Consider the following 12,609-nt stretch of genomic DNA (forward strand, 5'->3'; position numbering starts at 1 on the left):
TAATAGCACGTAAGGTAGTACAGGTATCAAGGGGACCACTTAGGAACGGGTAAGATTCATAGGTTGGTACTAGGCTATCGGCCCTAGGGCCTATACAAGCCTAGCCATAACAATTCCCTGGATATTTCTTCCCACAATATTTACTTCCCTGGACCCCTGTCTAGTAAGGCGACTGACGTGATCGCTGGGGTGAATTTCCTATCTCCCATCCAATAGTCAAGGTTCCTTTTGAAGAGGGCCAAAAAGGTGCTCTGCTTGACATGTATGGGCAGTCTATTCCAGAGTATGGGGAGTCTCTGGGTCAGGAACCTATCCCACCAGCATGTTTTGTTCATTGTGATGACAAGGTTTAGATCCCTGGAGCATGTGGCTCTGAGGGATTGGGATTTCTTTAAGTGGAGTATGTCCAACAGCTCAAAGTTTGAAATAGCCTTGCATGTTAAGCAGAGATTGCCTCAGAGTAGACAATATGCCACAGAGTATAGCTGGAGTTTTTTAGATGGTCAGCATAGGGCATCTGCTTTAGGCCTGTGATTCTTTTAGTGAGGTATTTCTGCGGCCTTTCCAGCTGTTGCAGATGTCTTGTGAGGTACATACCATGGGGATTGTGGTGTTTGTATGTTTATGTACATGCATTTGGCACAGTGAGTGGGAGGATGCCTATGCCTCTATGATGCAGCTGCATCAGCAATGATCTGCACATCAAGGTAGTAACTATGTTTCAGAGACATGCAAAATAACCGATAATGGGGGTGTTCTTCAACACAACTAACATGTCTCTGCATCGCAAAATACCACCTCATGGGTGTAGGGCTTTTTACGTGTTAGACATACAGCTCACAAGGCCCTTTAATGATTCTCTGGGCATACTTTTTGTGGGTAGTTATTGCAAAAGAAGCAAAATCCCCTCCATGTTTCACCAGAAAAAAAAATGTTTTTAGCAACTGTACTTTGTCATGGCTCAAATGCTGTGGTTTGCAGAAGCTACAGTGGTGGATCAAATTAATTGTTTTGCTAAAGTGAAATCTTAAGTGTAGGATAATAGTCTTAGACACATTTTGTACAGGAGTACCCTGCTGTCAGAACAAAAAAGTGTCATAATGAAATCCTAAAGGGGAGTTGACATATGACCTGTTATACACAGGAAATAAAAATAAGAGTTCATGGGCCTTTACTGTCAAAATCTAACTTCTACATTACACTTGCTTTCTTCTGAAGGTGTTATTTATTTTATTTATTGCATTTGTTTACTGGGAAAGTCCACTGGGCCTAAAGAGCTCACTTTTGGTGGAGGCCCAGGGAGAAAAGCTCTGACAAGAACAAAGATACAGAAAATATTAAACATTAATTGGTACAAAAGTAGATGCAGTGTTACAGATAGTAATTACAGTAATATAAACAGAATATATACATAAAATCAGGAATTTGATTGTTGCCAGATGAATTCAGAGCGGTATTAATCAGCATTATTATACCAGTATCAACAAGTGTTAAAAAAAAATTAATAACTTTGGAGAAAATATAATCAGTCAGCAGTAACAAAAAGCATAGGAGTTTAGTTATCATACAAGGAGAAGGAAGAGGTTAGGTTATAGATCAGGTACATAGCCAGGAAGAGTTGAGATGATTTTTCAGTATTTGTTTGAAGGTGATGCTGCTGCCTGTGTTTCTTATAGAAGGTGAAAGTGAGTTCCATAGTTTGGCGATGGCGAAGGAATCCAGGAGTTGACCAGCAGGTAAGGTGGGCTTTTCTACTTTTAGAAGAAGGTGATTTTCAGATCTTAGTTGCTTGCTGGGTTAGTATATGGGGAGTAGTGTCGAGAGAGCAGGGCAGTCTGTGGGTATGTAGATTATTTTGTGAGCTGTAGTTAGTTGGGTGAATGAGAGATGGTAGGGGAGTTCCAGCCAGCCTAATTAGTTACAGTGGTAGGATGAGAATTTGGCCTTGGTGGCAAATTTGGCTATTCTGTTGTAACACATTTCAAGTCTGGATACTAGTGAGGAGAGGGTACCGTAAAGGAGAGAGGGTAATAAAAAGGTGGTTGCAAGGAATTGTCTAGTAGACAGGCTAAGAAAGTGTTGGTGCTTGTATGTTTGGTGCATACAGAGCTTTTGGTGTGTTTTTATGATGTTATTGTTTATGTGTAGATCAAAATTAAGGTTTTCATCTATAATACCTAGTAGTTTAGTGTGTGGGACAACTTCTATAGTGGTACTGTCTTGGGCTTGTATAGTGAAGAGTTTTTTTTTTTTTTTTTTTATCTAAGGGAGTGGTTTTCTTAGGAGTAAAAAGTACTAGTTTATTTTTTTTTCAGATTTAGGGCAAGATGATTGTTAAGCATCCAAGATTCAGTACAGGTAAGGGCATTCTGAGTGATATGCTGGAGTTTAGAGCTGGAATTTGCAGTGCATATTCTTGTAGAGTCGTCAGCATGCTGGATTATTGAGCATTGTAGGAGAGTGGCGTGAAAGTTGTTAATAAAGATGCTAAATAAGAGAGGACCAAGTATGCAGCCTTGGGGTACCTCAGTGGAAGTATTGAGGAACGGAGAGCAAGACAGTTGCCAGTTGGTAGATTGCTGCCTATTGGAGAGAGAGCTATTGAACCACTGCAGGACAGGTGGGGAAATGTGGAGAGTGGATAGTTTGGAGAGGAGGATGGTGTGGGAAACGGTATCAAAAGCTTTGGAGAGGTCTAGGAAAAGCGAAGGAATTATTTTGCCAGAATCTTGTGCCCTGTTAGCTGTATCTAGGAAGGACAGGAGGGCAGTAGTGGTGCTGTGTCCTGGTCTGAAACCATGTTGAATGGGTGATGGACATTGGGGGAGTTATTATGTATTACTTCCAAAAAGTATGAAGAAAATAGCACTGGTTCACAAATGAATTGTTCCTAAAATCGTCATTATATCAGAGGTCAAAATTCTACACAAATATTTTGTTACTGAAATTAGGACTATACCTTCAATAGCCCTAATTTAGCCTCATATGCAGAAAAATACATTACATTATATTAACATAAAGCTGTACATGTTTCTTTATTCATGGAATCTCAGAGTGCAATCTCTGTGAAATGTGTTACTTCTACTGGTTTTAGAGACTTGGTCCTTTATTATTAGGAAGCACCAGCACTCTTGAGGAGATATCTAGTTACTCTTGTTTTCTGTCATGTAGTTCACAAAAAAAAAATTACATTTTTAACGGTCTTTTCAGATGAGCTATTTGTACTTCTGACTGACTTCCCTCCTAACTTCCACATTTATAGGATCATAGGAAGTTACTAGGCTATTGGCTCCGAGGCCCTTACAAGTTTAGCCAAGAATTTAGCCAATGTTCCAACAAGTCAGCACCCTATGCCACTGTCTAGCAGGGACACAGTTGGAATACCAGGGGTGTATTTTCTGTTCCCCATCCAGTTATCCAGGTTGCACTTAAAAAGGTTTAACGAGGTACTCTACTTTACGTGGATCTATCCCACAAAAGGGGGAGTCTCTGGGACATAAATCTGTCCTGCCAACAAGTCATACTGATGTCACAGACCAGGTTGAGGTTGCGTGTGCGGGTTACTTGAGTGGAGCTTGACTTGCAGATATGCAGCAGTCCCATCAGGGCAGGGTCTGAGATTGCTCTGTATGCCAGACAGAGGTCACCCTCTGAGGAGACTGTAGGAGACTGAGTAAAGGGACAGGGCTTTTAGCCTATTTGTATAGGGTAGATGATTGAGACCCTGGATTCTTCGGGTGAGGAACCTCTGTGATCTCTCCAGTTGCTGCATGTGCTTTGTGAGACACATGCTGAAAGGGGCACTGTACTCAATAATGGGACTTCTAAAGGAAGAATACAGGGATGTTATGACCTCCTTGTCCCTGGATGAGATACCTTTAATAATCACTTTCTTTCATCCTGTCTTCCAAAGTGCCTACAAGAAACCTTTGAGTATAGGAATAGTGTGTTTGTTTTAAGAAAAGGTATTATGATATCTACAAGAAAATATGACTTTAATGTATCAAATTTCTCATGGGCAATATAAACACTAAGTATGATAGAGATGTTATGAATGATTACTGTTCAAGAATTGTCCATAACGTTAATGGAAGGAAAGTTATCAATGATAAAGATGTTGGAGTCTGGTATTCTTACAGCTTCTGAAAAGACAACAGTAATCTGCTAACAATATGTGAAGAGAAAGAAAAATCTTGGGTGTAAACTATCCCTTTATAGGTTCATAGGCAAGTCCTAGGCTACCTGCCCTTGCAGGCCATTTTAAGCATAGCCAATTTAATTATTACTGAGACCTGAGCTTTACTATTTTAAAGAAAGCCAGAAAAGATACTTCTCCTGCTACAGATGGCAAAATTGTTTATTCTTATGGATTATTAAAGACATTCATGTGTTGACTTATTTATTCCAAGATACTCCCAATTCTGGATCTGTGCTCAATTTATGTAAGAAGGCATACGAGGTTTCTGTGCAAAAGGGTAAGTGCAAAACCACTGTTAACAACTGAAGATCGGTCACTTTAATTTGTTTGCTGGATAAAACATTTGAGCCAGACTTGCTTAAATTAATGGATGAAACTAGGAGGAGCCATATAATTTGATCCTATAATTTGATCCTATATAACAAGTGTAATATACTTTGATGTATCTTCAGCATTGTTATATTTCCCTGTAGATGAGGTATAGCTTGACAAACCTAGAAATTCAAGTCACCCACTCCTCAATAGTAGAAGCACTAAACAGATATTAAATCAATGGTTATGTCATTAAGTGAGTTTCTGAGATAACCACTCCAGTGGCATAGAGGGATAAAGCCCTAACTACTGCCTAGGCTACCAGGTACTATTAGTGTCTGAGGTGACTGATGAAGTGGTAGGGAGGCGTTGGGCATGCCTGCCCTGGGTAGGAGGACACTTGTCAATGAAGCCTTTGGACATAGTTGAGAAGCATGTGGGGCAGAGAATGGCAGTGGGTAGAGCATACAAAAAGAAACATCCCCAGACAGAAGGAGAGATGGCAGAGTCTCCTGTATGCCCTTAGGATCCATAACTGGGACCCAGCAATACCAAAGTAAATCTGGGGGTAGGAGGATAGCAGTGGACCTGATGTGGGTGTGAAGCGCTGAGTAGCCGGGCCAGTAGAATGAGGTCCAAGGGGGACAAAATATGGTAAAAGACCTTCAGTATGAATCGGGAATGAATACTTCTGTAAGTATGTTATGTTGTGCCCATAGGGCACAGTGTTTGAGACCTCATCTTTTCCAGGTTCATAATTCTGCATTGCCTGTAAATATGCACTCTCAGACAGCAAAATTTGCTGATGATATCAAAATTGCTTGTCCTGTTTATTCATGCTCAAATCAAAGACACTGGAAACTATTATATCTCAATCAAAGACAATATGGTGGCTTTCAACTGTAACAAAGTAAAACCTTGTAAGATGGAAGCATGAATCTGGAATATCCTTATGCACAAGGAAATCATACACTGTAAAAATGCAATTCTATTCATGATTTCGTAAGACTTTACATGGGCAGGTCAAACAGATAAAAATAAATGTCATTCACCACTAAGAACTATAATAAATTATTTATCTTCTAAATACTTTCTCATTCTAGTTACTTTGTATAAAAGAGTATGTTAAAACCTATTCTTGAATATGGTGCCAGGTTCTGCTCAGCACTGCTCAAACAGTGAGTGTGACTCTTGACAGACATACTTATGCAATGATGGCTGACAGAATCAAACTTGCACCTCTGGACCACATGAAACAGCTCATTAGCAGGTTCTTAATCCTCAAAGCCAACTGCCAGACTAACTGATGATAAAGCATTCTGAACAATCTGCGCTTGGTGACTGATTTCTCATGATATCATCCTAAGGGCCTTAGCCATGTCCCTACAATGAAATACTGAAAGAGATGGCTACAAAAATGGTGGGAAAAAAAAAGAAATGGGGAAGGCAGTCTAAATGCACTTTTCCTTACAAAAAAAAAGAACAGTTGAAGGAAAAGAAAAACAGCATTAAACTAGATTGGAGAAAGCAGGGCTTTCAAACCTGAAGAAAGGGAAACAAACCATAAAAATATTTGCAAAAATCATGAGCAGCCTGGGTCTGTGTCACAGTGTGACCAACTCAAACATGTAGTTAAAGAGATCGCTTAGATGCATGGTATCAAGGGTAAGGAGGAGAGGCTACGGTGCAAGGCTGAGACAAGTCCTGTTGTTCTTGCTCCTATTAGTAACAGAGGTGAAACAACCAGTGACAGAATTGCCACTCTGGTCTTTGTGGACAAGTTTCCAAAATTGCACTCCCATAACTCAACAGTACCAGATTTAATTTATTACACCCCAGACCACAATACACTTAAACTGTATCAAAGCTGAAATGAAATTAACATTAAAAAAATAACAGCATTTGGTAAAATCTGAAAATGAATATTAAAATGCCCTACCTGTCACTCCGAAAATATGGAAAGTTAAACCGAATCTTCTGAAACGTGATGCTCTGGAACTACAAATCACAAAGTGTTATTACATAGACTTAAAACATCAACTTCTTAAAAGCTCAGAAAATCCAGTAACTAAATAAAGACAGTATTAGATTTAATTTGTGCCTACTCATATACTATGCTGAGAGGATTTAAGCAAAATTGATTGCCCAGGAGTCTCCCATGAAAAGGGCCTTGCTACCAAGTGGAACTTAAAATCCAACTCACTGAACAAGAAAACAAACAGTATCAAATGTTACCACTAACGAAGATGCAGATTCCTCATCTTCACTGCTAACTCTTGGTTACTAGCTAAAAACTGTTTATACAGCATACGTTACACAATCTGAGGTATATATATAATCTTTGAGAATGACAACCTGTACTGTACTCTCTGCTTGATCATATTTACCTTGACACAGTCTTTCAGGGTTGCTGATTTCTAGAATGACTTAAGAACAATGGCAGTAGTTGACAACCAGTATACTGTCCTATCAGTATAAAGGAAGTAGTAAGCAAACACGCAAATACATAAACAAAGCAATGTGTTTGCCCCATTTAAAATTTTGTTGTTAGCCCAGGAAAAAAAGTTTGAAAGCCATCCCCACTACCAGTATGAATGCCCAAACTTCGCAGGAAGGACAAACGTACAAGCAACATTTAAAGGAAAAAAGAAAGTACAGGTGTGTGAGCATGCTCTCTGTAAATACACCAGTTTAAATAAGATCACTGCTGCAGTATGAATCGTGAGTCTGGTAGTTAGCAGAATGGATTAAGGTTATGAGCTGCCTCCTGTAGTCCAAAGGTTTTGACTCACTTGACATCCATTTACCCACTGTGTTACTATGAGCAAGTCGCTTAACCAGGCAGTGGTCTCTGGAAAATGGGCTAGTTTCCTCAATGGTCCTCTGGACCACATGCCTAGTAACGCTATGAATTTATAATATGAGCTACACCACAGGTGGAAATCCAACCATCCTAGTCCAACAAGTGAAGCTTCTGAAGGTCCACAAATATGGCGGTCTTCTTGAAATGCTATCTTCACCTCATTTTGCATATTAGATTTTTAGGAGGATTAAGGAGTCACTACCAACAAGTTTGCGTCTGAGATTCCTAAAGTGGGTAGGAGAATATGATCCACTCTCAGGACAAATCTTAAGTGCAGTAGAAAGGGGTCACATCCTTCAATGGACAAAGGTATTATCCTTCTTAAACAAAAAGCAAACAGAACCAGCCAGGGGGAGCCTATAATTATGATCTTAGTCAAGTGTCTACGGATACGATGAGTGTGCTCAAACAGCTGTACTATCTTCATCATAGGGGTCACTACAACCAAATGAATTGCAACATGAAAGCCAGAACTAATGCAGAACCCAAGGTGGCAGCAGATGAAGACTGAGCAAATGCATAAGCCCTGAAGGATAACAAAAAGAATGCCTGCTTTATGCTTGCATAGCCTACAGAAGTGCAGAATAGTCGTCCATGTTGCAGCCTCAAATACTTTGTGCACTAACATTTCTAGGAAAAAAACAGCAACAGTAGAAGCTGACTTTGTGGTGTGTGCTTTAATCTGACCTTGGAAAGCTTTTGCTTGATGTTCATAACAAGCAGCAATACTGACAGATTAGTAGCTGGACAATACGAAAGCTACATCTGACACATTGTTTTAGTTGTACCAATAGTGTGAATTATGGTGTAAATAACAGTTTAGTAAGTTCGGAAGATAGTTTTTATTCTTGTATGTCTGATGATATATATGATGTGAAACAAGTGCTAATGCATATTCCAATCTAGATAAACAAATGTTGAAGGTAAAAGTATGTTCATACCCCCATTTACAAATACTACAGTTGAGCATTTTTCAGCTGCTTTTGGTTTTGCTATTGAAAGGTTGATGATGGATTTTAATAAGACCAGGTATGATGTTTATATTTTTTATTTTATTTATTTATTTAACATCTGTTAACCGGGAAAGTCCGACTTGGAACAAAGCCAATTTTCAGCGGAGGCCCGGGGAGAAATGCTCCAGATGCTCCATATTAATCTAACAAAGAACAAATGGCAAGCTTTGTTAGATATGATGCCAAGGCACTTCTATGGGATAGGCTTGTAACCGCTCCAGGGCCATTGGCCTACTACACACCTAAGAACCTATGAGTAAAAATTCAAAGTTGGTGGTAAACCATGCTGATAAAGGCAGCAAGGCTGGTGTTACAAACTGTGAGCATTATGCTAAAATGTGTTATGAACATCTAAACAATGAATTTATTTATGAAAGAATTAATATGGATTGTTATAATAATGCAATTTTGGAATATCAACTATTACTTAATAAGGGATGCAGACCAGGTTATTTTGTGAGGAATGATACTGAAAAAAAAGTTTAGCTCTATAAATTGTAATCTGGACATGTTTTATTGCCTACCTGAAGTACATACGGGTTTGGATAATCTGAAAGGTCGCCCAATCGTGTCTGCTTGCAAATATTTTTACATAATATAGGTATATTTTTGCAAAGTTATCTTTTACCCTATGTGCAAAAGCTTCTTTCCTATATAAAAGGCACTCGGGATTTTCTGGAAAAAAATTATCTTTAGTGTGGAAGGAAGACGTGTTTTGGATGACACTTGATGTGATTAAACTCCGCCAAGGACGGTCCCAAGCCCGTCTGAAAAAGGAGGAGGGTTGGGCTTAGGGTTAGCAACCCCATCCCGTAAAAAACAAATTGCTACAAAAACACCAACTACAGGAAACACAGACAATCTTGTCTTGGAAGAGGAGAGTTCTTCAAATGGAAGATTTATGAAGTTTTGTGGCCAAAGCCAAAGCCGAAAGGACGCCACAAAGCAGAGTACCCTTCTCTCTACCAGGAAAATAAACATTGGCACATAGAATGTCAGGACCATGTATGAGCTAAGCAAGGCAGCCCAAGTGGCAGCAGAAATGAGAAATAACAACTTGAGTTTGTTGGGAATCAGCGAGACAAGGTGGACAGGGGCTGGTCAGTGTCGATTATCTACAGGAGAGCTGTTGCTTTATTCTGGGCATGAGGACAGTGAAGCACTTCACTCTCAAGGGGTTGGTCTTATGTTGGCTAAACAGGCCCAGAGAGCCCTGATTGGATGGGAAGCACATGGCCCCAGGATCATCACAGCTTCATTCCGTACAAAGAAGAAGAAAATTGTAATGAATGTGGTCCAGTGCTATGCACCAACTAATGACAGTGAAGAGAAAGATAAAGATCAGTTTTATGAAAGACTGCAGCAGATCCTCGAGACCTACCCAGACAAAGACCTTACTATCCTTATGGGTGATATAAATGCCAAGGTCAGATCCAGTAACATAGGATATGAGCAAATCATGGGTACACATGCTCTGGGAACAATCAACGAGAATGGTGAAAGGTTTGTTGATTTATGTGCTCTCAACAATTTGGTCATTGGAGGCAGCATTTTTCCCCACAAACGGATACATAAAAATACATGGGTCTCCCCTGACTACACAACAGAAAACCAGACAGATCATATATGCATCTGTGGAAAGTTTAGAAGAACATTACAAGATGTCAGAGTGAAAAGAGGGGCAGATGTAGCATCTGACCATCACTTGCTGGTGGCTAGACTGAAGCTAAAGCTAAAAAGAACCCAGGTTCAAGAGTCATCTAGGAGAATCAAATACAATGTTCATCTATTGAAAGATTCTCAGACAAAAGAACAGTTCAACATTGCACTGAAGAACAAATTTGAAGTGCTACAAGAACTGGTTGAGGAGGGTGGAGTAAACAGCTCATGGCAGAATGTGAAAAAGGCTGTAGACTTAGCTTGTCAAGAGACACTGGGACCTAAAAAGTATCATCAGAAAGAGTGGATCACTGCAGAAACACTGGTAAAGATAAAAGACAGAAAGAGGAAGAAGGCAAAAGTAAATAACAGTAAAACCAGAGCTTCAAAGAGTAAGGCCCAAGAAGAATGTGCAGATGCCCACAGAGAGGTCAAAAGATGCATTAAAATAGATAAGAACAGTTATGTGGAACAGTTGGCAGTTGAGGCAGAACTGGCAGCTTACAGTGGTAACACAAAAATGTTGTATGATATCACCAAGCAACTTTCAGGAAAGTACAGTAAGCCAGAGAGACCTGTTAAAGATAAGCAAGGGAAAACCATCAATAGTATAGAACATCAACTGAAAAGGTGGGTGAAACACTTTGAAGAACTTCTAAACAGACCGTCACCTCTAAACCCTCCAATTATTGAGCCAGCCAATGAAGATCTATCAATCAACTGTGAAAAGCAGAGCAAGGAGGAGATCAGGAAAGCCATCATCCAAATGAAAAATGGGAAAGCGGCAGGACCAGATAACATCTCGGCAGAGGCCCTTAAAGCAGACCTGAATACATCAGTGGAGATGTTGTATCCACTCTTTGAAAGAATCTGGGCAGAGGAAACTGTTCCTTCAGAATGAAAAGAGAGCCATCTCATTAAGCTTCCCAAGAAAGGGGACCTTAGCAAATGCGACAACTATAGAGGCATCAATCTTCTATCAGTTCCAGGAAAAGTTTTCAACCGTATCCTTTTGGAAAGGATAAAGGACATCACTGACAAAAAGCTGAGAGAAGAGCAGGCAGGCTTCCGCAAAAATAGATCATGTACTGATCAAATTGCAACGCTTAGAATAATTGTGGAACAGTCAGTTGAATGGAACTCACCATTGTATATCAACTTTGTTGACTTTGAAAAGGCATTTGATAGCGTGGACAGAGAGACACTGTGGAGCCTTCTGAAGCACTATGGTATACCAACGAAAATAGTAAATTTGATAAAGAACTCATACAATGGTCTATCATGCAGGGTTATACATGGAGGGCAGCTCTCTGAAAGCTTTCAAGTAAAAACTGGGGTCAGGCAAGGATGCTTACTGTCACCATTCCTCTTCCTGTTAGTTATCGATTGGATTATGAAGAAATCTACGGCAGGACAGAAAAATGGGATCCAATGGACCCTATGGAATCAGCTGGAAGATCTGGACTATGCTGATGACCTCGCCCTCATCTCTCACAGCCAGCAGCAAATGCAAAACAAGACAAATTTGGTGGCAGTTACAGCACTAGAGGTGGGTCTTAACATTAACAATCTGAAGACAAAGATCCTTAAATTAAACTCCACAAATACTAACCTTATCACTCTGCAAGGGAAGCCACTGGAGGAAGTGCAGTCCTTTACCTACCTTGGCAGCATAATTGACAAGCAGGGCGGATCAGAAGCTGATGTCAGGGCAAGGATAGGAAAAGCAAGAGCAGCCTTCATACAGTTAAATAGGGTCTGGAAAACAAGAGAACTATCCTTGATCAACAAGATAAGGCTGTTTAACTCTAACGTGAAGTCAGTACTGCTGTATGGGGCAGAGACCTGGGGGTTAAACAAGACCACCACTAAAAAACTTCAGTCATTTACAAATAGCTGTCTCAGGAAGATTCTACGGATTCGATGGCCAGACACTATTAGCAACGCCACCCTTTTGAAAAGGACCAACCAACTTTCGATTAGGGAAGAAGTTAAGAGGAGGAGGTGGAGATGGATCAGGCATACTCTTCGCAAACCAGCAAACAATATTACAAGAGAGGCGTTGCGCTGGAATCCTCAGGGGAAGAGAGGAAGAGGCCGCCCACGAAACACCTGGAGGTGAGACTTTGAGGCAGATGCTAAGCTTAGAGGCTACATATAGAACCAAATAGAACAGTTGGCCCAGGACAAGATTCGGTGGAGAGCTGTAGTTGGCGGCCCATACCCTGTCAAGGGTGACGGGCATAATTAAGTAAGTAAGCAAGTGATGTGATTAGTTTATATACCAATATTCAGCATTGCCATGGGGGGAAAGCCTTGCAATATTTTTGGGGGGATACTCCTGAAACTAGTTATATTATTGAGACGGTATTGTTCTGTTTAAAAAATATATTTTTTGTTTTTAATAATGAACTTTTTCATCAAAAGCAAGGCACAGCAATGGGGTCATCATTTGCCCCCTATGTATGCTAATTTGGCCATAGCAAATTTTGAGCTGGAATATTTGTATAAACATTTTTTTTAAAAAATTATGTAGTTATGAAAAGAAAATAATAACTTCTGTT

The 12,609-nt window shown here is 40.0% G+C and overlaps 1 protein-coding gene across 1 annotated transcript in view; it reads right to left on the reverse strand.

The window, feature by feature from the left end:
- The window catches only part of CLCN6 (chloride voltage-gated channel 6), a 1,280,196-nt gene that overhangs the window by 1,052,639 nt on the left and 214,948 nt on the right, over window positions 1-12,609 (reverse strand). Inside the window, exon 9 of the mRNA XM_044075232.1 lies at window positions 6,450-6,508. Within this exon, the coding sequence (XP_043931167.1) occupies window positions 6,450-6,508 (59 nt within the window). The remainder of the gene's footprint in view (window positions 1-6,449; window positions 6,509-12,609) is intronic.

This window comes from Protopterus annectens, chromosome 1.part1 (genome assembly GCF_019279795.1).
Source record: "Protopterus annectens isolate FY-2018-M chromosome 1.part1, PAN1.0, whole genome shotgun sequence".
Taxonomy (NCBI): Eukaryota; Metazoa; Chordata; order Ceratodontiformes; family Protopteridae; genus Protopterus; species Protopterus annectens.